This window comes from Echiichthys vipera (genome assembly GCF_963691815.1).
Source record: "Echiichthys vipera genome assembly, chromosome: 22".
NCBI lineage: Eukaryota > Metazoa > Chordata > Actinopteri > Perciformes > Trachinidae > Echiichthys > Echiichthys vipera.
Genome location: NC_139847.1, coordinates 14,185,749 through 14,213,194, shown reverse-complemented (window position 1 = coordinate 14,213,194; position 27,446 = coordinate 14,185,749). Strand labels below are relative to the sequence as shown.

The window sequence follows — 27,446 nt, the reverse complement described above, 5'->3', positions numbered from 1 at the left end:
ACCATTACTTTTTATTTATTTATTTTTTACCTCTTTGAAAAGGTCCACAGGGTACACAGATGACAAATTCATTTTCGAAAATGAAAAATAATGGTTTATGGATTGAACATTTTGATTCATGTATGTGGCATTTTGCAAGTAATAGTATCAAATTTATAATATAGTATTGGTAAGATAAGATATCCCTCTATTAGTCCCACAAAGGGGACATTTCCTTATTGCAGCAGCAAAGTGAATAACAAACAGGAACAGGAAACAATAAATTCTAGATAAATATAGAAATCTATGACCAATATAAACACAGGGAAATTTAAAATATAAGAATATAATATATTTCATATTTTTAAGTGTTTTAAATGTAGACTAAGGCACAGAGGATATTACTACTGCCCATTGTGATTGAAATTCACCTGAGCTAAGTATTTCACACTGTGAAGTGAACCCAGTTGGTGAACATAAAAGTGCAGTTATTGCCATTATTATTATTATTGTTTTATTGTCTACTGGGAGCAGTGCTGGATTTCCACGTTACTTCCATCACTTTTTTACTAGGCTACTTAATGTTACATTGGGGTGTTGGTTGTCTCGAGCTCTTTAACCTTCAAAGGTGCCGCTCGTTGCGTGCTGTCATGCCCTCTTCTGTGATTGGTTAAGAGCAGAGGGGGGCGTGTCTGGTGCGTCACGTAAGAGAGGGATAAACAAGCTTAGGCGTGGAGAGAGAGAGAGAGAGAGAGAGAGAGAGAGAGAGAGAGAGAGAGAGAGAGAGAGAGAGAGAGGAGAGAGAGAGAGAGAGAGAGAGAGAGAGAGAGAGAGAGAGAGAGAGAGAGAGAGAGAGAGAGAGAGAGAGAGAGAGAGAGAGAGAGAGAGAGAGAGAGAGAGATTAATATGAGACCGGCGCAGTAGCACTCTCCTATATCCGCCACGGAGACGAACGGTGCCAGCTGCTAGCTAAGTTAGCCATAGTAGGCAGATAGCAACTAGCTTCACAGTCCTAGCGCCTTTCTAAGAGCATATGAGGCACTGAGCAGGAGTGTGTGTGTGTGAGTGTGTGTGTGTCGAAGCTGTGAGAGCCCGCTCGGCCGTCCCGAAGTCACTCCGCGTGTCCTAGTGTGTACCTGTGTGTGTATATATAAACTCCCCTATCTCACCTCTTCCTCCCGCGACCAGCAGCTTGTCTATAGTTGTGTGCGAGGTTAGCACACACAAACACACTCTGACAGTCGACTGTTTACATTCGGTGTCCGGTTGCTTGCCAGCGGATTCACATCACTTACTGACACCGACACAGCACCAGCATGTGAGTACTGATAGATAACGTGTGTGTGGTAGTGTGAAGGAGTCCTGCATGTGTGTCTGTGGGGCTGTCATTGAGTGTATTCAACTTCCCCCTTTCTCCCTGAGTGTATGAATGACTGCAAGTGTAGCCTTTGACTGCCTTGCGTCTGGCGGTCAACGTGGTAAAAGGTGTTGCAAGAGCTGCGAGTCCAGCAGTCTCAGCTGAACAGTTGTTACAGAAAGACATTTAAGCTACAACTTGTGTGTCAACCAACCGGTCGAGAACCAAACTATGCATTGACAACTGGCCTATTTACTTTGCTAGCTACACTTTTTATAGCTTAAATATGCACAAGGAAACTTTAGCAAAGTGGGATCAAAGGGGTCTGACGTTGTTGGATAGGAGCTTTTTCAATGGTGTTTCATGCAGAAATGACTGTTAAAGTCTGAAAATAATAGAGCTATTTACATGGAAATACTACACACTACATTTTCTTTTTATCCAGACAGGGATAGGTTGTCTGTTAACATATTGAAACTTGTACTGTAGGTTTTATAGCTTGCTTGTTTTCTTGTACGCTGCACATCGAATTAGCTCATAACTCCCTGTGTGTTGTATCAGAATCATTTGACTGTGCAGTTTGGTCATCCTCATAGCAACCTTTAGTCTGCTTCAAACAGTGGAGAACAGCTGTCCCGTCCCAGAACTCAGGGAGGCCCTGTGGGAGCGGTGTGGTGATCAAGAAAAGGACAGTTATTTTAATAAGCAGAACTTGCAGTAAAGCCTACAGCGGGGTTGTGATCCGAAATATGCAGTCAGAAAAAAAAGGCTGTAGTCTGCTTTTTATCTTAGCCCTACTAAAGTGACTGTAGTGTGTGTGATGGACATCATTCACCTTGTAATGAAGTAATGAGGGAATGAATGAAAGAGAGTGAATATGTTCAAGGCAACTGGGATGCATTCTTTATCATTTTTATGAGTGATGCAGATGTTTCAGTGCTCCCCGTTTCATGCACATACTGTATATTCCAGTTGCTTTTTCACACAACCTTTATTATCTGGTTACTGGATCAAATAAAGAGTGCGCTGTGTGCTAGACTGGCAGCTGTACTGACAGGACTACTTGAGCTGTTGAATGCAGCAAAGCAATACGATAACAAGTGAGTATGCTGCAAGTGAGCCCCTTTTGAGTTGTCAGATAGACATGGTACTTTATTCAGGTGACAGTACTCCTGCTCAGTAGTCTGTAACTGTACTGCACTGACACTTAAGTTTAGACTATATCTGGGGGGATGCTAGGTGGCCCGGTATGGTCAGAGGATATTATATTTCCACAAGCAAGGCTTAATATGATATGAATATGATGACGTTTTTGTAATGTTATCTTAAAAAGCAAGCCTTTTAAATCGTCTTTCCTAATTGTTGCATACCATTTTGCATGCCTTTTTGTATAAATTACATCTAAAATTGTTGGGGAAGAGTGCAGAGAACCCAAGTATTTAGCATCAAAAGTGGTACAACAAATGTTTTGCCTCTTATGTCTGCACTAAAAAATGCATGCGTGTATCTCAGAGCATCTTTCTTCAGTTTGGGATGTTGCACATTAGCACAGCTTTGGACAAAACTGGACCATAGGTGTTTTGAAAATTCAATAAATTGAGAACGCTGCACTTGTGTATAACAGCATGCAATTATGGTGACTTGCCTTACTCCCTTTTCTTCCTTTACTGTGTGCTGTCAGCTAATTGATGTCCTGACCTGTTGTTAGGGTTACCATGAAATGAAAAGTAAAAAAATGAATTACGCTTAAATTACTGTGTTGGCATGTAAGAGTTAGAGTGGAGTCTGTCAGACCAGAAGGCAAGCAGAAAAACACAGACTAAGTTCACAATGGTGAGAATTAAGTAGCCGTGTCCCGTGTTATTTTTGTATTCTTTGTTGCACCCTCGCTGAAGTGTTCAGTTGTGTTTTGGTGTAGAACAGCCAGTGTTGCATCTTGCTATGCTTGTAGGCATAAATACAAATTATGTCTGTAAATAATGCCAGAAAATAACTATCGGCGCAAGCAGCAGCCCGCATATGCCAATGCACTTTAAAAAAACGCTAATATCGGACGGCCGATGTATCGGTCTATCACTATTTCTCTCCACGTTTTGTCCTGTCCCACTGTCCAGTTTAAGCAGGAACCGCATCAGATTCAGGGGGTGCTATATCACTGTGCTTCAAAGCTCTGAGTCATAGATTGATACAATTGCGATTAGCAGGTGTTCCGCAGAATCATGAAACCCTGCATGAATGTTAAGCATGTGAAGCTGCGTCTTCCCTCGAGGTTTAATGAGGTCAAAGAGGGTGTGCTGAAGGGTATCAATATGTCACTCATGAAGCTCTCATGCTCTGAGCAGCCCCTCACCCACATTCAAGTGTTTAATAACCTGCAGACTCACTAAACAAGATCCCTCGTGGTAACTTCCACTTATAAAGAGAGCAAACCGTTTTCTCCAGCTTTTTTACAGAGAGAGTAAAACCTTTTTTCCCATTCAAATTAATGTGTATATGCAGGTTTTATAAACACGGCAAAACCTACAAATTGGCGATAGAATTTTTTCCCTTTGCCAGTAGACCAGTATGCCTTTCTGCTCTGGTGTGTCAAGTGGAAAACAGGGTTTGTAAACAGAAAGCAGCATGGAGGCCAGTTACAACGTTACCATGGTTACGTCTTTTTTTGTTACTTGTATAGTTTCTCTCTCAAACTCGGTGCCGACTCATTTGAAATGAATGATGACACAAAAGTTGCAGAAACTACAGATGGAACATAATAATGTGAAAATTATGCCATCACCGTTGATTGGAGCTAGAGCCGATAAATAGCTGCGACTACTGTAGAGTCATTTGTCCTGTGAATACATTCCCATTGCAATCTTTCCCACTAAAGACCAAAACCAGATGTTAGTGGATGTGAGTGGGAAAAGGGGCTTAAGGTTTAGCAGAATGTAGCCTGTAGGTCAGCTTCAGGGTTTTATAGGACATTGCCCTCTCACCTCTTTCCTCTACAGTCCTCCAGCAAATGTAAAGACTTTCTTTGAGCACAGCATCAATTTACAGGTCCAAAAGAAAAGTAAATGGGTTAAATAATTCCCGGGCTTTTATTTAAATACGCTGCAACTGTGAAAGCAGTCTAGGACCGCAACATGCACCTTAAGAGTTATACAAGAATGATATAAGAAATCTTTTGTTTTTCCAACACATTATATCCTAAAAAAGCAGCTCACAGCAGCAGGAGACTGGGGCATCTTGTTGACACAGCTGGTAAAGAGGCCGAGTGACAGTGAATATCAGGAGGAAAATGCAGTGGTTTCATTCGGCTCAAATGAACATTGTCAACGGGCTACAAACTGTACTTTGTTACAGCTATTTGAACATCCGCTTACTTTAGGTCCAAATGAGTAGTATCTATTTGAATTCATTTATACTGAGGGAGTGGAGCAGAACGTTTGAAATCAGGGAAAATGTCTTTTGAATGGTAAATTTAAGGTCAATTCTTGCTCAAAGGTGCTTTTCCAGGCCCCTCCAGTCTTTCTTGTTGATGTCTTTTTGGCAGTTTCACAGACTGCACAATCTACCTTTCTACAAGCAAACCATTCTTACCTCTATGCCACCACTACCCGCTTTTATTCCAGTCACAAGCATTTGTTCTGTCTACAGAAACACGGTCAGCCTCGGTAACCTTGTTGCTGCTAATATTTTGAAGCCTTTTTAGACCTCATCTTTAGTGCATTAATATAGCAGCAAACAAATATTTGCTATATGAAGATATAGCGGTGTGATTGTGTCCTGAGCAGAGAATGAAGTCACTGTTCTTCTGTGTGTTGTAATCTGAATTTCTCTGTTGTTTGTTTGCATAGCCAGTCTGTCCCCGTGTGCATGTGGCCATGAAAAAACATCGATATTTCACATGTTTGGGAAGGGTCTGTGAGAACCGTGTAGAGGCAATCTCAGGCCACTATTTTTCAGTACTTCAATTACAGCTTCTTTAAAGATCCCCTTCAGGCATGTTTGAAGACACATAGGGGCCGTCCACACAAACGCATGTATTTTTTAAAACTGTGAGTTTCTCTGCACGGTTTGGCCTTTCATCCACACGTAATCGCAGTTGTGGGCTCCTGAAACCGTAGTTTTTTGTAACCGGGGTCCAGAGTGAACTTTTTCGAAAAGTCCAGTTTCAGCAGTCCTGTGTGGTAAACTGTAAGTTGTATCCATGGAGACTTTTGAAGCCCTCTAGACGTGACCAGCTGACGGAGGCAGATTTTGCGGTTTCATGTGGATGGAGATATTTTTATCACACCGGTGGTGTGGACGGTTTCAAATATACCTGTGTTCATGTGGACTAGGCCGTAGTCTGCTTAGAACTATAAACTTTAAAAAAAAGCATTTTTTTGTGTTGTGTAATTACCAGTGGAGCCTCCTGTTTTTTGTCTGTTTGTTTGTTTGTTTTAGATTAACAAGTGACCTTCTAATGGAAACATTAGAAGATACTGCCCTGTAATAATACAAGCAGCAGGGGAGTAGGGGTGCTGTTTGACTGCACTGGGTGTAAGGACAGTGAAAGAGGTTAATGACAGTTAAGTGTTTCATAAAACACCGTATAATTAGAAGGGCACTCTGTGGACCATGCAGTGTGAATATACTGAGTACGAAACTGTATTTTCTGATCATGCCGACACCACAATAATGCAGCAGAAAAATCTCTCAATTTTCACAAAAGTGAAAAATATTTAATATCCACCAAATTTCATGAGAATTGGACTGGTACTTATTTTGTAATCCTGCTCACAAGCAAACAAACAAACAAACTGAGCTGGAAACATCGTTAACCTCCTCGGCGAAGGTAATTATCACATCTGTGGACTACTGTTGTCACCTCGCTGGATTCACCCCATTAGTTTAACCCTGTCCAAGACACCAATGGTTTCGTATGACATATTCATTTTAAGAACCAAGCTTTCGGAAAGTACAGTCGGCGTGAACCACTGGGTTATGTATATTTGTGATACAGAAGAAATGATGTGATCTACAACATTTTTCTTGCGTTAAAGCTATAAAGCTATTTGTTTGAATCCCTACATTTTGGTGTCATGATATATTTTCTCTCCCAGGCTAATTTTAATGATGAACTCAAAACTAAGGGACGTCAAGTATTCCAGGAATTAAGTTTTAAGTGCAGAGAAAGCTCTAGAAAACTAGTGTTTCCTACCCTTGAAATAAATAATGCCACTACTGGGAAGGAGCTACTTCGCTAAAGTATCAAAATATATTTAATTTCACCCCTTGTGTTTTGTGAAGTGTGTGCTAGGCCCATAACACACCAAGGAACTGATTCCCAGGATGATTTCTGAGACTTTACTGTAAAGGATGAAGAGGTAGACCCTTTTGTCATGGTCATGATAGCCATGTATGTATTTGCCCCATGATCAGGGCAAAGTTAATGCTAGTTATGTGTGTTTGTGTGTCACAATATCATGGGCTGTGTGCGTCATAACAGAACAGAACTTTGATCTCTAAGTAGTTAATATATGAACCAGAAATCACCCCCCCAACACACAGAGGATGTTCTCTGTTTAGACAGGATCGTCTGATGTATGCATGAGGCAGTGCATATGTGTCACGATATAGCTGTGCTGTCAGACAGACTTACACCGAAAGCTAAGAACAGTGGAGTGTACGCATGTTCTCCGGGTCCTATGTATTACCTACTATGTATGTAACCGGGAACATGGGACCCTTCTTCAAAAAAAGGGACCTAACCCTAATCATCATCATCCTCCTAATCTACAAATCATCTCTGGTGGACTGTCCTGTCCAGTGGTACCCTGAATCTCTTTTTGAATATAGATTTATATTTTAACCATCATTTTAACCCTTTAACAACCAAATCAGGTCTTTTTAATGAGTGTTTTAATGACACAGAAAGTCCCCTTATGCCGTGCCCCCAGTGTCAGCCATCTTGGGCACACGCTAAAACCTAACCCGTCAAGGAATTGCTTTTTCTGAAAAAGGGTCCTTTGTCCCCCGATGACCCTGAAATCATCCCTGTTAGAGACAGGACAAGAGTGAGAGAGAGAGAGAGAGCAAGACAGGGGTTAGAGAGTACATTTGGCTTAAAACAGCATTCCATTTTTGCTTCCCAACTATAATTGAATTCAGTGCTTGTTTTGTGTTGCAGCAGTTTTGGAACTGTTAGCATTCAGGGTCGAGGTTGCACTGTCTCACAGTGCTCTGCCTGTAACAAATCATGTCAAATAGTGTAGTTTGTTTCCCACTAATTACAAATGACAAAGTTTTGAGAAACAGTCAAGCCCTGCGCAGACATAATGCAAATTTAAATGAGCCTCTACCACCAGAAGATTGTATCCTCTGATTCATTGTATCCTGTCCCCCAAATCACCGATTTATCTCTCAACTGAGTTGGAAGTATAGTTTTTGTATTACAGAGTAAACAAAGGTCTATACAATGAGGAGTCTGCAACTGGATTTGATCCTCCAGATTGAATCTTGTGGAACTAAAAGTTGCTGAATAACTTTGGCCAGACTTCTGCCGTCTGGTTTGAATTGTAGGCTTATTTATTTCCGGGGAAGCAGAGGGAGCTGTGGTGCTCCCAGCAGTTACAACGATGTGACTATTCTATATACGACTTACTTTCAGTTTTCCTAATCCTAGAACACAACATAAGATATGATAACGCAGTATCCAGATGCTATCAGTTATCAGTTACTGTAGTGCTGTGCGACATACCAGAAAGGTACGAATTGCTTTAAAGCATGTAAACATGTTCTAGTAACACAAAATACAAGTATAAGCCTGAAAATGAGCAAAATATGTCCCCTTTAAAATGTGTCTGGTGTCAGTCTTATACATATGTATACAGTCTTATACATATGTACACAGTCATATATATATGTACACAGTCATATACATATGTATACAGTCATATACATATGTTAGACATTGTAACCCTGGGATCACATGAATATTCTGACCTCTGACCTGGTCTGACGTAGTTTACAGGCCTCTAGAAAAATCTGATCCCAGTGTAATCCATGTGAAAGAGATTTCCTTTGTTAGAGTTGTGTGTGTGAGTGGAAAAAATAAGAAAGGTTATTTGGATGACTTGGATTTTCTGTAACTTGATGGAAGTAAATCCCTCCAATACACAATAATGCAACCCATGACTCTATCACTTTTAAAGGAACGCCCCTTGGATAAAGTAAAGCGCTGTGATGTCATTGAGTTATGTTGCTGTTTGTGTATCAGATAAAGTTGGGACAGAGTGAAGATATCAGTTAATGATTGTCATGACTTGGTCTGTTTGTCAACAGTCACAATATAGAGCTGTAAACCAATCTGTCCATGCAGATTAGGATTAAAAGACATTGATTGATCATGTTGTATCTGCTCAGCACTATATAATAAAGCTACTGTCACTGGGGTGGCAGTCATTCATGTGTGTGTGATAAGGTGGATATTGATGGTAGTAATTACTATCACTATCAAACGTGCATGATAACATACTATACATCTATCAGTCAGAGCCATGTGGAATGCAAGTTACATTTTAATGCATTTTTACTCAAGCCATATTGATTATGTTGTAAGCTGAGCATGTGCAGTAAAAATGCACAATGCTAGTATGGACTGTGACGTGATCATCTGACTGAGTGGAATTTGGTCTTGTTTTTCATAGTGGTCCCCTCTAATGTTTGCTTTGACTTCAGGAAAGACAGTGATCAATCCGTTTTGCTAGTCTCAATGATTCGACATGGACTACTGAACAATAACTCTTAATCAAAAGCTGCTAGTCTGTCGTGTTGCATCCCCCTGCTGTCTATATTATTATAATGCATGAGTCACTCAACGAATGGTGTCGAGTTGTCTTACTGATCACATGGTCATTTCTTGTTGCTCAGTAAGGGCGCACTCATACTGTCCATCCGTACCGTGCCCCAGGACATTTCACGGCTAAAGTAGTTTGTTTGACCAGTGTGAGTGCAACCGCTTTTGTGAAGTGTGTTTGCACATGTACGAGCAGGAGTGTGTGCACGTGTACGAGCAGGAAACCTACGGCGGTTCTGACGTCATTTTATGTGTGCTTGTTGGGACAAGTACCCTAGAGCATGGGGCACAGTACGGACGGACAGTGTGAGTGAGCCCTAAGTATATTTAGCCATAACCTGTCATTTTGAGTCTGTAAAACATTATGTGCATGTTGTCTTGCGCGGTAAAGGGGAAATAAACCCTTTTTCAAATTTTTGGTCTAAGCCAGTCCAAAGATATTAGTAAACATGATTAATGCTCTCCCAATTCCAAAAACTAGTGCTAAAACTCAAATGTGTGCTGTTATAAAGTTTAAGGTGTGGAGCTGCTACACAGACAGTGAATCGTGAAAGATGTTACAGATGACACTGAGAGCACCCTGGAGAATGTTGTGAGGATATGGGGACAGTACTTCAATAGGTGTTCCCCTTTTAAACCTTCCTGATATAGCCTAAGTTTCCACCCTGTAAATGATAATTTATCTCATGCACATTTTCTCATGGTTTTTGAGATATATAATAACTATGGGCCTGTTTTTAGTTTCACCAACTCTTTGTGAAGGATTCTACTCTCAAATGTACAGGACACTCTCAAAAGACACACTTTCAGTGTTCTGTCAGCTGTTAGGACACACACAGAATCATCTTCTTTTCTTGTATTTTCTTTATTTCATAGGCTGAATCCTGATAAGAAAAACTGTTTGACCTTAAGGAGACAAACAGCAAAATGACCTGAGGCACAAAACCAAAATTAACCTGCAAATTGCACTGCGACAGTTGAGTGTCCCCACCTTTTGACATTCCCTTCATACCATAATCAAGCTTTGAGTTTGCTTTGTTGCATTTTGGCAATGTGTGTCATACTACTGGTGAGCCGCTTGGCTGTGGCACATGCTCCACCGTCAGTGCAGGGAGACAGGAAGGAAGAGAGTACTGAGCTACATTTTAAAACTGTTGGATAACGGTATTAAAAAAGAAACATTTTAGAGAATGGCAGGAAAAAAAGAGAGATGCTGTAGACAGACAGTGGAGAGGAGATGACGCATACAATGTAGAGAAACAAAAGTGTTTGTTTCCTTTCTCTCATCACATTCAATGTTCCTTAACTGCTGTTGTTATTTGTTTCTCAAAGACTACCCTTTACTTTTCAGCAATTCTCCTTAAAAAAGAGAACTTAGTCTCAAGGCTATATAATCCAATAATAATATATCACAGAAAAGAATGACTACCGTACGTATGGTCAACTCTAAATAATTCGCATTATCCTTTTTCTAGTTAGGATGTAAAAACACTATCATAGCACCAAAGGTATAAGTAAAGTCAGTTTGTGTCACACTTCCATTTGTCTGTTTGACATCAGCATTGTCCAGACATCTGCAAATGTCCTTGCCCTCAACATCCATTCAACTTCATTTTCTGAGTCGATTTTCAGTCATTAGATCAGTTGTTTACAACTCAGCGTAATGATGAAGTATCATCACTGTGCACTATTTCAGGTCAGGAAGTTTCTTCCCACTGCAGGCCACTACTGTATATCTGGACGTTTTTCAGCCTTTAGGAGATCAAGGAGCATTTTAGATCACAGTCTGCATCTTAAATGAACCATCATTAGGTTACTGGCAGGTAATCCTTGGATGTGATTTTCTGTACATTTATGAACTTATGAATCAATGCATGCTGGTGTTATGATGTAGTAGGTGTTGTTTCCATTTCACACCCATACAGTTTGACTTGATTGTAGTAGAGCTGTTCACAGTTTGAAATTATATCATTACAATATTAGGACACTAAGTTATTGTATCATTAACTTAAAAAACATCTTTCCTTGGGCTTTTAGGCCATACTGTATAACATATTTTGAAGTCACTTGACTGTTATAGATGAGAGAGACTGGTAGGTAATACCTCTGTCTACCTGGCCCTCATATCCACACTGTACCGTATAAAAATATCACTCAACCTCAGAGTAGAACCAATTCTTTGGTAAGAAGTTTTAATTCTGTATTGGAGAGGTAAGGTCAGTAGAAGACAACTGCCCATCTTCCTGGTACATTTGTCCTGTTCCCCTCAAGTGTGCTGTAGTCTCCCTGTTGTATTCAGGCCTAGGGAAACTGTATCTGTTTCACAGTGTGACAGTGTTGCTTTGTGTAGATGGAGGATACTGTTTCAGCAAGAGCTGAAAGACAGACAGTCTTCAGACAGTCTCAAGGCGTTCATTGGCAGCCTACAAGCATCTATTCACTGGTTTGTAGATCATTCTTCATTAATTTCACAATCATAGAACATCACTGAAGAACTGGAAAAGTTCATACTGTATAGAAGATTTTGAATAAAAAAAATTACCTTTGCTCTATTTGCTTTATGCCATCCAATCTGGGTGATCTAGTCTCTCAGCAGTCGGTCTCACATTCTTTCCACAGGTGTATTGTATATGCCTCAGCAGACATGATTTAAATGGTAATGAATAAGAGGAATGAAAAAGATTTTTGTGTGTTATGTGCAGCCTAACTAAATTACTTTTGATGATATAATTAATTCTCCCATCATGCACTGAATAAAACTTTTAAGTAGACAACCCAGTTTGCACTGGTGAAATGGGTGAAATGAGCTCTGCTGTTAGCTTTATACCAGAGATGCACCGATCCAGTTTTTTCCGATCCAATCTAATACTGATACCTGGGCTGAGCGTATCGGCCATTACTGCTGTTGAATGAATGAATGAACTGTATACTTTGCCATGTGAGTGAAGGCATCAGGCTTGACATAAACATTTAGCCTTGTTAAAAAAAGGTAACAAATTAAAACAGATATAAATGTATGTAGTATTATTATAAACAAATCAAGTGTACATTAGCAGCAAAAATAAATAAATAACACTTCCATGTAAAATGCACTGCAAACAGGTATTTTAAAATGTAACCCTAACCGGTGTTGCAAACATAGAATTGAAGTGACTAGATGTAATGGTTAGCTATACATGTGTATTGTACATTTATCTTTGAAGGACCCACGTTGTAAACCACCTTTTTTATTATAAAGAGGGTGGCTGTAAAAGTATGAAAACCCTCAATCTACAGAGCAATGCACCCGGTTACAGCTGTACTATATATAGGTAGAAAGTGCTGCTACAGTCATTCCCCGGTTGCAATTCCTGTTTTCCGGGAAGACCTGGAAACACTGACCAATCAGAGCACACTGGGCTTTTTCAGGAGGGGGTCTTAAAGAGACATGTGCTAAAACTGTGTTTCAGACAGAGGGTGAATACAGGTATATTCAGGCGGACTGTATGAGGAAATGGATGTGTGTTTTAAACATTAAAGCATGTAAACATGTTCTAGTAGGAACACCAAATACAAGAATGAACCTGACAATGAGCACAATGTGGAGGCTTTAAATCTTAACAGATGGTAATTCACCTTTTAAGAGACTATAGATAAGAATCAGGAAATAATTGTGCATGATGAATCTTAGCTTGGCCCAAAGAAATGGAGTTATTTTTCTGTCTGGATCAGCATGAACAAAAGTCATAAGTTGAGAATGTTGAGAAGATGCCAGCTCTCATTGTAATATGAGGCCCTATAGATCAAAGTCCAGTTTATGTTATAGTTTAGGATATGACCTTTGCATTTTATTTACTTCTCAAGTGTATAATAAACCAAACATATTGTTAGATTAACAAATCATTAGGTTTAGTACGTGCAAATTCAGGTGATTTCAAAGGACGGGCTGCTTTGTCAGATTGTTTGTGGTCCCCACCGACTGCATTGCTGTCGTTTGACCACAATGTGGCAGCAGAGGACTGTCAGTGAGTCGTGGCCTTGTTGGTCCAGAAGAAGAAGCTTCCACAGCTGCAGGGCTCACTGGAAAACACAGCTCCAAGTAAAGCTGCATGTTTCCTCACAGTGATAGAGACACTTTCCATCAATTTGACAAGGTATTCATGTGTCAGTGTACCTGTGCAATTCACGTGGGGTTGCGGGTAAGATTGTCTGTATCTTTGGTGATAGGGTGCTTCAATTTTGTAGTTGTATGCGTTCAAGGGATAGGAAATCACTGCCAGTGTAAGGAGTCATTTATGGTTTGTTTGTTTGTTTTGATCACTGAAGAAGTTGCCTACGTCATGTGATAGTTGGATGATGCAGTCCATAATACCAAGTGAGGGCACCGTCTAAACAGAAAAATCCTAGCTCAACTGAGACAGACTTGAATGCATCTTGTTCAGTAGTTAACATCATTTCATGTACTGTGAGTCTGTTCTACTTAATCACCCTAGTTGCTGTCTCTGTGGACGAAATGTTTTGCATTTGAAAGATAAACACCAGCAAGTTTGTTTCTTCCCTTCTACGAAGGAGACTAATGGGGGGCAGCAGCAGTCTGCGTGCTTCAATCATAGTTTGTGATGAATGTTTGTCAAATGTGGGAAAAATATACTCCATGCCTCCATTTCATTGTCGGTATTTGAAAAAAAAAAAAGGCACACAAACACACCAGGAACTCGTGGTCCTTAATTTGAGCTGATTAGCAGCTGGTGAGCGGAGCAGCAGCTGATTGGCTTTCTTCCTCCCTCCTTTCTCTCCTTTTATGGGAATCAAATCTTTTTGGAACACGTTTTGATAGGGATTATTTCAGCAGCTGTGACTTTTCTGTACAACCGTAATGGGTTTTTCTCAAATAGTTGATGAATCATATAAAGGTGTTTTGAATTTATAAACAAACTGCGTGGTATTTTTTTTTATTATGAAAGACCACTTCACAATATCAGTTGTGATACACGATCCCTTCATTATGAAATAATCAGTGCATTTGTTGTTGTTGGAAAAACTGACTACCGTATTTTCCGCACTATAATGAATGGCTTATTTTGAAAACTTTTTTCATATATAAGGCGCACCGCATTATAAGGCGCACTGTCGGCTTTTGAGAAATTTGAAGTTTTTTTTCGGTGCGCCTTATAGTCCGGAAAATACGGTACCATGTATTCAGTATCTTAACAAAGATATATATTTAATAGCTTCTGACTCATATGTGGCTGGATCATATTAATGTTTGTATCATTATAATACAGAGACCACTATAACAGTACGGCTGCTTGATTATGGCAGAAATCCTAATCCCGATTATTTTGGTCGATATCTGAATACTAAATGTCTTTGGAAACATCATGCATTTATTGGACTGGACTGAAGTATTTATATTTTCATACATAATACAGCTTTTTCTCGAGTATTTAAATTATCAAAGCTTTCCAACTTAATATTAGTAACACTAATTAAAATGTTCCGAGAAAATACCCAACAGTTGAAAGGCACACACAACCCTCGGCAACAACTTAATAGGTCTTGGCGCTTTAGTAGATTTAATCTCTTTAAACAGGGCTCACACCTCCTTGTTTAATCACTTTCAAAGCATTATCATCCTCTTATCATTTTCCTTGAAGCGTCTTTTTTTCACCTGAGAAACTGAACTTAGCAATTTGTTTCTAAATAGAGATTGTAAGAAATACAAGTTGTAGGTTTTGGATAAGACATGAACATATTTGACTCATTGGCTGTCGTTGCTGGTTGCTGAAGAACCTATGTATATTTCTTATATTCTGTAGCACGTGGGACAGATAATATGCTGGATATCATATCATAAAAGTATAAATAAAAGGTCCAATATTATAAAAAGTGTGACTTTTTTTTATTGTGAGGCAGGTGGAGGTGCTATATGGGTCCTGAAAGTTTGAAAACGCTCAATCCACAGAGAAATGCACACAGCCTTTATTCAGAAACTGTCTTTAAATGAACCATCAGGACTTCTGTACGGTTAGGATGTCACAACTATACTATATACCACGGGTGCCCGATTCCGGTCCTGGAGGAAGCTTCAGATGCTTGATACGGAGCACATTGTTAAAATCAGGAGTGTTGGAGCAGGGAGAAACCTAAAACTTGTAGGGCAGTGGCCCTCCAGTACCGGAATTAGGAACCCTTGTTATATACAGTATAGGTAGAATCCGTTGCTGCATTTGTTAGTCATTTCATGGCTGAATTGATTGTGCAGAGGCCTTGAGAGTGCAGATACGCAAGACCTGTAAATGCTGACCAATCAGAGCAGACAGAAGGGTGTCTTAAAGAGACCCGTGCTAAATCTAAGGGTGAATACAAGTATATTCAGACAGGCAGTATGGGAAAAATGAATGTGTTTTTTTTTTAACATTATAGCATGTAAACATGTTTTAGTGGAACACCAAAATAAGTATGAACCTGAAAATGGGATGGATGGATGGATGGATGTACTGTATGTATGTAATCAACAACAACATTGTTTGTAAAAGTTCACCCATTTCTTGATCAATGTGTTCTTATTTCTATCTAGTATGTGTCACTCCGTTGCCTCTTAACTTCATTTACTGCTGTTTACAAGTTTGAAGTGTATTGAGACATTATGTATGTTCAACATTTTCTTTCTTTCTTTCTTAGGATGTTGAGGTACACTGTAGTCCGAGGCGGCCTCGGCCTGTTGGCTGTGAGAAGGGCGTGTCTTTCCCCCCGCTTCAGCCACTCTGCCCCGCAGAGCGAGTATCGACCAATCAAGAAAGTCATGGTGGCCAATAGAGGTAAGATCCCGTCCACATCCTTACAGTACTAAGTCACCACTGAAGAAGACAAGCAATTTAGAAAGTACCATTAAATTAAATACAGTTTAATGTGGTTTCATTTATTATAAGATGATATTGTTAGAAAAAATTATAACATTTATAATATTCCCCAGGCCAAAGGAAGACTCTCACACTCTTAATATTTAATGACCAACATTAGCTTTCCTTGGCACATGCAAATATTTAAGCACACATTGTATGTGGGTGGCTGAACAAGATAGTTGTTTGCTTTAATCCAAAAGCGTTGAATTATTTTAGAATATTGGAAACAGAGGTGGAACAATCCTTGCAGTGCAATATGAATTTAATGCTGTCCACATTGTCACATATGTAGTTATTTAAATATTACTATTAGAAAAGCTAAAATGAAACCAGCATGGACGTCTCTACATCCCGTGGAGTCTAAATGGACTGTTTTTCTTTTTCCACAAAACAAATTGAACCCACCAATTGGCAAACATTTTTGTTTGTTCTTTTCTAAGCTGCTTGAAATTGCCATTAGTGGGGTTTGCATTACTGGCATGGAGGTCTGAATGGAAATATAATTAGGGTGGACCAGAGTGTTCTAAACATTAAGCAGTCACCAGCATGGTCGTTACAGGCAGCATAAACATGACTGACGTGCTATGGTAATACCTGTAATCACCAAACCCCCTGCTATTAAAGGTAATGTTGTCCATGGAGGCTGTAAGTGTGCAATTTAAGTGACCGCCAGGTGATGTGCAGGATTTAAGTGACAAATGAATGCATTTTATTCTCATTGCTTTATAGAGCCTCCCATTATATTGTGTCCTGCGGACACATTTGAAGTACTTGATTTGGTTCAGTGTTTTTTTTATTATTTTAGATTGATTGTTGCGTGGGTTTCCAATACAATTTCAATTCCGAACACACGTGGTACTTTGTAGGCCTCCTGCTGCACTCGATAAGTCTGTATTGCACATATACATGCACACACTCACGTCTACCCTCCCATAAAGGCTCCATTTAACTGCTTCAATCCATCATTTTGATTCAAATAGATTGTGGTCTCTGCCACAAGCTCACACACACACACACTTTCAAGCACGTCAAGGCTTTCTGTCAATCTCTCTCCTTCACATCGGTGTGACGCGATATCACCACATTAGATCACATTCATTACACTGGTGTGCACTGGACCGTGCACGCGCGTGCGTGTGTGTGCGCGCACACGATGAAAGGGGAGACCGGACCATCGCATCATATCAGCCCAGATTCCACTTCACCAAGCACATCTCCTCTGCCATTGCTTCTCTGCTCCTTCACTAATCTCCTTTTCTCTCTGCTCTCCTCCTCCTTCCTCCCTTTGCACTCCCTGTATTTTTCAGCACTTGTCAGATGTGATTTTCCTCTGAGCCCTTTGCTGTCTTCCTTTTCTCCTTTTCGCTATCCTTTTTGCATTTCTTACTTCTTTTCCCTTTTTTTCCCTCCACTGCTTTTCTTTTCTCCTGTCCACTTATTTGTCAAGTTGTTAAACTTGCCAAACTGTGTTTCTTCTGCTACCTCAATTGTTTAAAACGTCCTTTTCCCCTTTTCTATTTTGCATTGTTCTTTTCTAAACTTTTTATTCTTCCTGACCTTCCATTCTCTAGATCTCTCACCTTAAATCCATTCCATTTCATCTGTCAGGCTCGTCCTTTCCTCTCTGTCCTCTCTAATATTTCCATCCTTTTTATGTCCCTCTCCAGAATTCCCTTTCTTTCTTGTTCGCTTTCTCTTTTAACACTCCTCCAATGATCCAATGCTGTCCTCCCTTTCAGGCAAGAACAACACATCTTACTAGTTTCCAGTGACTTTTTTTTCCTTCCCCAAAATGTGTGTTGCATGAAAAAGTATTTGGCTCCAGTGACAGCAAGATAAAAGGCAGGCAGTGTTTTGCTTGTCTAAAGCAGAGATTTTACACTGTGTTGTCAAACTTAAGAAGAAAAAAAGGAGTAGATTTATCGCAGTGTCTGTTGATATTTTGCACAGTGTGATGAAGTTTTCACATCTCATGTATTGTATAAAAAAATTCTGTTTATTTTATTCTCTCATCTGAGGGAATTTGCTGCAAAACAGGGATACATGATGTTGATAAAATCATATAAAGTGTGCTTATGAAAAAAGATGATGAAAGATAAAGAACTACAGCCTCCTGCTGCACACACCTACTAAAATGTGGATGAAAAAAAGACACATTTAATCATTAAGAGAAGGTGAGGAAGAGAAATATTTAAGAAAGAAGGAAAAGAAGGAACACCTCCTGCACCATCCATTCATTATATGCCTTCCTCTTTTCTTCCAGGTGAAATCGCTATCCGTGTGTTCAGAGCCTGCACTGAATTGGGGATTCGAACCGTGGCCGTCTACTCCGAGCAAGACACCGGACAAATGCACAGGTACTACGCTCTGCTGTGTTCGTATCCGAATGGCTCGCTCCACCAACTGGTTTAAATACAGAAGGCGTAACCGACAGATGTCTTAGTAAACTGCTGGGCTGCCACTGCTGGATATCGACCATGAAACGCTAACCGTCGATTAGAGCCAACAGCAATTAAAGGAAGCTTGGGAGCATTTCTCTCCTCTCCTGCGCTTTGGGCCAGTTCTTTGTTTTGCGCTTGGTATTAAGCAGGGACATAAGTGTAATTGTATTGACATATCCAACATTCAGGTAATCACACTGCTTAGTTTACATGCACAAACATCCTAACCTGCCTCATTGTCAGCCGTTTCTTTTCCCCCTCTGTTTCCTATGTCTCTGTCTTTTTAAAATGTCATTTACTGACTAATAAATCTTGTTATAAGCTTGTACTTGCACCACCTTGGTCTGCCTGTCCTCCCTCATTCTCTGTATATAGCATAAACCTTATGAAGACTTTTATGAGTGATTCAACCAGGCTTTATTTGACTGAATTGCCTACTCTGTACTGAGCTTGGATATGCTGCTGCCATGAGGCCATACTTGAAAGCTGGTGCACATCTGTGTGTTATTTTGCTTCTGCTGCTCGCCCTCCCTTCACACTGAAATTAAATTCTTTCCCCTCGTCTTTACAGGCAGAAGGCAGATGAGGCTTACCTGATTGGAAAAGGCCTGCCACCTGTTGCGGCATACCTGCACATTCCTGACATCATCCAAGTAGCCAAGGTAAAAGATGGTATTACTTTCCCAGTAAGGAATAACACTGCCGTTGTTTGCTTTACAGGTAAACAAATTCACTTTTCTAAAGAGACACGGCAGTGATTTTTACATTGTAACTTTAGTGTCCTCATCATGGCAATTACTATAATACTCAGCCTGTGAGAGTGGTTTCAGTGCTTAATGACTTCTGTGGCCCTGGGCAAGCAGAACATATCCCTAGTGATGTCATTAAGGTTTTCTTGGCTTGGACTTTGAAGATTGCAACGGAAGATCTCACAAAAGACGTTCCCACCACTACTAATTGCACTACAAGAAGTGTAGGATCCAGCATTTTTGGAGCTTGACTCATACTAGGAACTAAAAATACACATGTTCAATGTTCTTGCAGGTCCCCCAAGTACTATATGAAAGTGTAATAATAAATTGCTACAGTACACCTTTTTAAATCTCATCTGCTACAACGGAAAAATGGGTTTCAAATATTCAAAGAATTTATAATCCAGTGTATTTCCATACAATAAAAAGCCTGTGCCTTCTGCTCTCAGGACAAGAAATTCATATATATCACTCATGAGAGTAGCAGTGTGTCATATATTGGCTTCATCTTGCAGAAGAGAAGTGGTGCAAATAGTAAAGTATTTTCATAAGAACAATGTTTCTTCGTATGCAAAAAATGTGACAGAGCTGAAAAAAGATGCCCTGTTTCCATTTGTTTGAAGGTTTTTACTTTGAAGTAGTGTCTTAAATTAGCTGTAAAGGGAAAATTCAACATTTTTCTTATTTGCTCTTGTCTGTGCACTAAGTACAGAGCTGAAGCTGGTAGCTGGAAGCTTAGCATAATCATTGTATGCTTTATTTGTAGATAAAAAAAATGAAAGTGCTTGGGGTTTTACAGTAGATAGCAATTCACCTTACTTTTGATCTTCTGGAAAATCCCTGCCAACTTCTTAAAGCTGGAAGTTGTCATTAATACAGCATAACTTTGTGCATTTCAGTAGAATAAAATAAGGCGGACAAGTGACAGACAATTCTCTTTTATTCCTATCTCTTCGCCCGAAGTCTATGTTTAGCTTTTTTGGAAGGAAGAAAAGGAAACTGCTTCTCTCTGTCCATCCTTGAAACACCTCACCTTCTCTGTTTCCTTCCCTTTGCCCATCATTTCTTGCTCTCTTTTTTCCTCCTCGTGCTGCTTCCCTCTATAATTCCCCATCCCTCTCGCTCTGCCATTTATCACTCTGTTAGATCAGATCTATTCCTTGTTACCTCCTCTCCCTCCCACTCTCCCTCTATCCTCCAGGACGTGCTGCCAGTTGTTCATTATCATTTCTCTGATCAATCTCTCATGGTTTATAATTTTCTGCGTGGGCATGTGGTCAGCCAGCCAAGTCAGGGAGCCACCGCCATCCAACTCATTTCTCAAAATCCTTCTGCCTATCTGGGAGCCCAGCCACCCCATGCTAGCAAAGGAGCGTGTGTGTCTTTTTATACGTTTGCCTTCTTTCTCCCTTGTTCACATTCCGTGTATGGGTACCTCTTCTTCACACTGTGTTTCACTCTGTTACTGTGTGACCAAAATAACCATCCGTCTCTGTCCCAGTAGTGTCTGTGTGTGACATTGTATGGGAAAAATGTGTGTCTGCGTGCAACTGTGAAAGCACGAGTGGACGTGCGTGCGTGTTTGTGTGCTTGTGTGCGTGCGTCTTTGTGTGTGTGTGTGTGTGTGCGCGTTTACCTTCTGTGTGTGACGTATGTGAAAAATGTGTGTCTGCGTGCAACTGTGAAAGCACGAGTGAACGTGTGTGTGCATGCGTGCGTCTTTGCATTCATGTCCGTGTGTGAGAAAGAGGGAGTGTACCTGCTTGCTGCATTTATGTGTGTGTGTGTGTGTGTGTATGGCCCCATGCCTCCTCCGGCCTGCCAGTAACAGCTCCCTTAACAACGGGACAGCCCATAATTATAGTCAGCCTCATATCCAAGAGCAGATGGCGCACACTGATCCAGAGATGGCTCTATCTGTCAGGCTCAGCAGTGACTGTATCTGTCTGCTACCCTGTGTGTGAATATGCGTGTGTGTTCCTCCCAGTATCTTGCCCCGGACCCTCAAATTCTGCGTGCCTGTCTGCTCGCTTAGTTTCCTGCTGGTGTCCATTGAGAAGATGATGATTAAGGCGATTGCAACTAAGATAGAATGGGAATATAGTACATCACTGGCTCACAGTCCCTTTGCTGTAAGTGATGTATACTTCCTTTTCATTGGCCAGCGGGCAGCGTGTGGTAAAGCGTGCAGGTTAGTTTGTGTGTGATGGCTCTTTATTTCCCTACCCAATAGTCAGCCAAGTGTCAACTGGCCCCCCGCAGTGGCTCTGTATTTAACAGAATCCCTGTTGCTTAGGTGGACTACATTTCTTTTCTGTGTTCCACTGGAAAATATATTGATTATTTTAAAAGTCCTTGGCTAGGGATGGGCACTGGAAATGACCGCAATCTGGATAATCGTTGTGCAATTCGCTGTGTATACTGTATTTGTCCCTATCAAATAAACATTAAGTAAATAAATATTTTAGCGCAGACCTTGAATCAAATTGGAATTAAAAAAACATGCGTTTTAGCAAGTGGTTTGTGAATAGTGGATGCATTTCTTTCTCAGTTTAATAAGCTTTTTATGTCTTTCAAAGCAATGATGCCAAAAGGTACAACATGCAGCAATATAATGAATACAAATAACCTTTCCTCCATGTATCCCTCTCCTACTTCTTAGGAAAACAACGTGGATGCTATCCACCCAGGCTACGGTTTCCTCTCTGAGCGGGCAGACTTTGCCAAGGCTTGCATAGATGCAGGGGTAATGTTTATCGGACCAACTCCAGAAACGGTCCGCAAGATGGGAGACAAGGTGGAGGCTCGTGCCCTGGCCATCACTGCAGGTATGGTGGGGAATGAAGGAAAAAAAGTTAGATGAAAAATCTTTATTCAAACTATCAAAACAAAGCAGTGCTGATTGAATTTTCTGTTGTATTGCCTATTTCTCACCTAAAATGCTTTCAGAAACATATTGAAGTGTACTTTTTAGCTGTATTTGAGAATATTTGCGACCTGGCAGCCATTGTTTTCCTGCTTCAAAATGGACCAAGCATTGCCTCAACTTGCATGTGTTGCTCAGCGCTACATTGTTTGTTGATCCGATTGATTATAGGTCACATTTGATTGCTCTGATTAGGTCTATCCAGTTGCATCCAAAGGCATTTTGGGCTCCACCGCTGATAACACTCTTTTGAAACCAAAAATGAACTGAGAGGTTCCAGACTAATATGCTTTTGCAAATTAGTCTGGTGATGCCAGGCTTTGAAAAAAGTTGCTGGCAGTCTTCTCTGGGGTGGTCTCACATTACGAATAAATCCTTCTAAATTAATGTTTGAAGCATTTATTGTTATAAAGTATAGCATTCAAATTTTTTAAAGGTCTCATATTGAAAAAATAGATATTTTTTTTGTTATTATAGCATAATATGGGACCTTTTTAAAGTATGTCTCTCACTTACGTTTCCTTTCACTCTACCCTCCCCTGCCTAGGTGTACCTGTGGTCCCAGGAACAGATGCCCCCATCAGCTGCCTGCAGGAGGCGCATGTGTTTGCCCAAACGTACGGCTTCCCCATCATCTTCAAAGCAGCCTACGGAGGCGGCGGTCGGGGCATGAGGGTGGTCAGAGAGTACGAGGTGAGCTTTCAGCCGCTGCTGAACATGATCACTCCTATGAGAGATGTAATTTATTAGCTTGCTCTAACAGCATAAATCTTGTCCTGACGCATATCCAGCAAACTTGATCGGCAGCTGGCCTCATGACATTTAAAAAAAATGTTTTTATATAGTTATTAGTTTTCTGTTTGTTTTGAATCCAGGTGAAAGTTCTTCTAAATTACAACCTTGTCATTTATCTCTCCGGCCGCCAATCATCCTGTGTGTTTTGGCATGTGTGCTCTGAAATTGCTTCTGTCATTTAGCAGTCAGTGATTTCTGTGCGTTGGAGGCTCATTCTCTTTCATCAGCAGACGCTCAAATGGCTTTCAATATTGGATCTGTCCAGAAGCCACTTTTAATATATGCTTCTCAATGTAAATATGATCATAAAAACCATCCAATATAAATAACATATTTATGAGTGAGTCACCTGTAACAACTGTCAAATTCTATGCGATCCACCACCTCTGGATTGTACGCTTGCTCTACATTCTCGCCAGCCTCTACTTCAAACAAGAACCCAAAAGATAAAGGCGCACATAGTTTCCTTTTTTACACATGCTTGAAACTTCATAATGCAACAAGAAATGGACAATATAAAGTCCATTAAACTAGACACGGGCCCTTGGAGATAATTTCATAATTTATTAAGGAGTGATCGTCTGCATATACAAGGCTTCTGTTGTTTGTTTTATCTATATTGATATGCATTTGTACTGCTTAAAGACAAATAAGTCCAGTCACTTAAAACCTATTCATAAAACTGTTAAGCATGAACAGCCACAGCGCTAATACACTCCAAGTGGTGTATTGGGAGATGCTTGTGAAAAATTCAGAATGGTTGTAGAGTTTTAACCGCACTAGAACAACGCTCTTAACCTTGGTTGATTGTTATTGGAAACTGGCCAATAATACTTTTTTCACCTGCTGGTAGGGAAATTATGATTTTTTTCATTCTTGTTCTATTAGAAAATATTGTACATTGATAATGGCAAAATAAAACGAACAGAAAAGGAGAGTCTCCTATGTACAAAAAGGGGTTTAATTTCTGTTAGTGGAGGATTTTATCCAAAATGTGTCTCAAAGGGAGAATAAACTCCCGTAGGTCCACAGACACCAGGAAGTGGCAAGTTGTCACCCCTGTTTATTTCAACAGAAGCCTGACGGCAGCTTCTCATGGGGTCACTGCAGGGGGTGTGTGTGCGCTTGCTGTCCTTGTGAATGCGCACAGCTTTCCTCCGTGTATGCATCTCAAGTTAGAGCATGTCAAACTTTTCTAGCAAGCAGCTGGTTGTCAGATAGGAGGGGGCACAGATCAGTGGTGAATCAGAGCAGCAAAGAGCATTGCCACCTCCTCATCCTTCTTGGCCAGTAGCATTTTCTGCTCTTTATTTCTTTTGGCTTTAAAAAAAAAAAAGAATAACTAAGTCACAATGAATAAGGTCATGCAAATCAACACTGAAATGTACTGGCTGTGACATTCACTAAAGCCTTGATCCAGAGAAACATGTCCCATTGAAACAACTGTTCAATGCCAGCCACAGTGGTTCTACACCCTAACTCACTGATATACACAAGGAAAAGCAGTGTTCTGTTGTACTGTAGTCAGTGGGCCTAAGTCAGCAATCCATTGGAAAGTATGACCTTTTCTGAGCTGCACCCCAGTCTAATTAATTAGCTGTTGACATTTCTAGTTATTCAGTTGAGTCACAGGGGCTTCAGCAGCACCAGCTGATATGATGTGAGGAAATTGTAAAGTGTTTTCCCTGTACTGTTGGGACCCCAAGCAACAATGCGTAGGTTGCCTTTTTAATCCGTTAAGGCCAGCTTGTGAGTAATTTGTATGCAGAATTAACTGGGAACTATTCTCAACATATTGTAGGATGAGATGTGTATGTTTACCGATAAGCAAGGCAGAATTAACGTGACCGAGGTTGCAGTGATACACTTTCCCAAAGATTAAGAGAACAACAGAATGGCACGTATCAAAGCTCCAGTGGCCAAAGCTGACATTTACAAAAAAAAGAGGTGCACCAATGATTTTACAGCAGTGTGTAAAGGCTCCATATTTCTGGAAAGTGAGATTTTCATGTCTTTTTTTTATCTTATTTTTTATTATAAAGCAGGTTGAGTTGTTTTATTAATACTATGCTACAGAGCTTCTGTACAGTGATGATGTCACAGCTATACTATATATAGGTGGAAAGTGTCACTACAGTACTGTTAGTCAGTCCCTGACTGCAATGACAGTGCAGGGACGCTGAGAGTGCAGATGCAGAACACCCAGAAATGCTGACCATCAGAGTAGACTGGGCTTTTTCGGGAGGGGGACTTAAAGAGACAGTCATTCGAATGGAACGTACAGGTATATTCCAGACTGTATAAAAATTGGACGTAGCGTACCCGTCGAGAACCGTTCTCATAACTTGATCCAATCGTACTCGCCTACGGGAGTCGCCAACCTGTCCAACTTTGACTCCGCCTCATTTCCTCTTACTAAAAAAGTGCATGTATGTGACGCTGGAGGGAGGGAGATGCGTCCATCTGGCTGAAGTATACCTCCAAGGAGAAGTGAGGACCAGCCGCTAGCTGTCACTCAAGAGGCCACGCCCCTAATTATTCATCGACTTTAACCAATAAAATAAAAACTAACCTGGTGCAAAAAAATTCACCCCCCTCAGAGTTGTCATGGAGATATGACCTTAAATATACGGACTAGAATGTTTTTTTTTTTTTTACCAGACTCGGAGAAATGCAGTTATTGGCACTTCTGTATTGGATCAACCAGGAAGTCCCTGTGGTGGGGGCTTGATATATTCAGACAGACAGTATGAGAAAATGTGTTTTTGAACATTCAAGCATTAACTAAAATACCTGTATAAACTTGAGGATGAGCATAATATGTCTCCTTTAAATTATTTCCCCAACACTTTGAAAGTTAAAGAAACGGTGAAATTAAGATTGCACAGTTGACAGGTTTTTGTAGTATCTTCTGAAACAAATGTGATTACATATAGAGCCTTGTTGGAGTGCTCCTCCTGTGTTCATAGAACTTGAATTAAAAAAATTATAGCACACAACCATGATTACTTACTTTATGTGTAAGCCAATGAATATGCCACTTAGTTCATTGCATTGTCTTTGTTTTTTGATACCATCTGTACCTGAATTTTAACTTGGCAGAATGAAGCCAATCTGATAACCCTGATGACACTAAATCTTCTTGCTGGTATTTTTAAGATAAGATAATCCTTTTTTAGTCCCATAGTGGGGAAATTTACATTGGGACAGCAGCCAAAGAGGATAGTGTCAATAACAGATACAACAAAACAAAATACAATTATAGAATTTGTACAAAGTATAAAAACAAACTAAGAGTTGAAAACAGCCAACAACTTTAAAAAATGAATCTGGTTGCATCAGATTTTTTTTGTTTAACACTGTGATACAGTTTTCAGTCAATCTGTGAAATTCACGCTCTCCTTTCATGCCAGTTTTGCGCTTTTTTCTGAGAAGCTTGTTTTGCCTCTCAGAGCATCTTCTCTTAAGGCTAGGAGATGACAGATGAGGATGGGCTCGGGTCGAGTATCCTGTCCTGAGGAATGAGGGTGACTCAGTCTTTCCCCAGTAGAGAAGACTTGATGGGCTGACCAGGCGTCACAGACTGACAAACAAGGATCGTGTCATGACCTTCAGCATGTTGGGTCATGACCTCCCACAGCCTGCTCCCTGAGTTGCCTTGTACAATCTTATTCCCTAAGGGGGTGTAAACATTTGTGTCAAAAGAAAGGAAAAGACAAAGAAATGTATCACATCACATGGGAATGACAGGGAAGTGAAAAGAAAACGCAAAAGATGGAAATAAAGGTTAAACCAAATAAAACTGACCTTATGCAGAGATTGAAGGACCTTGAAATATAGTCTGTGTAGCATCATCACACCATACAGATTATTTCCTGTGACTCTCTTTGCTTCTTGAATAGTAGCATTAGCTCAGACATTTATGGATTTCTTTTTCTCATTTGTTTATCAGGAACTTGAGGAGAATTATCAGCGGGCCTACTCCGAAGCCCTCACGGCTTTTGGGAACGGATCCCTGTTTGTTGAGAAGTTTATTGAAAAGCCAAGACACATTGAAGTACAGATCCTTGGTAAGTGCATTTCCAACCTTTGTGTTTGCATTTCACTACACGTTTACTGTTTTTCTGAATTGATCAAAGTTTATTAGTAAAGCGAGGCACATTCAAGTCCTTGAACTCGGAGGAAGAGAGACGGATGAACAATGAGTGAAAGAGGTTTATTTGCCAGGAGAGGATTCTCCAGCCATTATTTCTCATTACAGTGAGCGTAACTCTGTCACCACTCAATATTATAGAACTGAAACTCAACACCCACACTTACAGAAAGGGTCTGCACATTGAACATATACACTATAGTACATGTGAATTTGTGCGGGCATGTTCTTGTGTTTATTACTGTACGCACTTTTCTTATCAGGCTTAAGTCTGTCTGTGTTTGCACTTTCTGTGCATGTTGTCATGTTGTGTGGTCACTGTGATTAATTA

General features: G+C 40.3%; 1 protein-coding gene across 1 annotated transcript in view; it reads left to right on the top strand.

Annotated features, from left to right (window-relative positions):
* Positions 1–924: 924 nt before the first annotated feature.
* pcxb (pyruvate carboxylase b) overlaps positions 925–27,446 on the top strand; it is a 316,797-nt gene continuing 290,275 nt past the window's right edge. Inside the window, exons 1-7 of the mRNA XM_083937027.1 lie at positions 925–1,297; positions 15,828–15,964; positions 18,312–18,405; positions 19,061–19,151; positions 21,904–22,069; positions 22,715–22,860; positions 26,915–27,032. Of these exons, the coding sequence (XP_083793153.1) occupies positions 1,296–1,297; positions 15,828–15,964; positions 18,312–18,405; positions 19,061–19,151; positions 21,904–22,069; positions 22,715–22,860; positions 26,915–27,032 (754 nt within the window). The 5' untranslated portion in view covers positions 925–1,295. The remainder of the gene's footprint in view (positions 1,298–15,827; positions 15,965–18,311; positions 18,406–19,060; positions 19,152–21,903; positions 22,070–22,714; positions 22,861–26,914; positions 27,033–27,446) is intronic.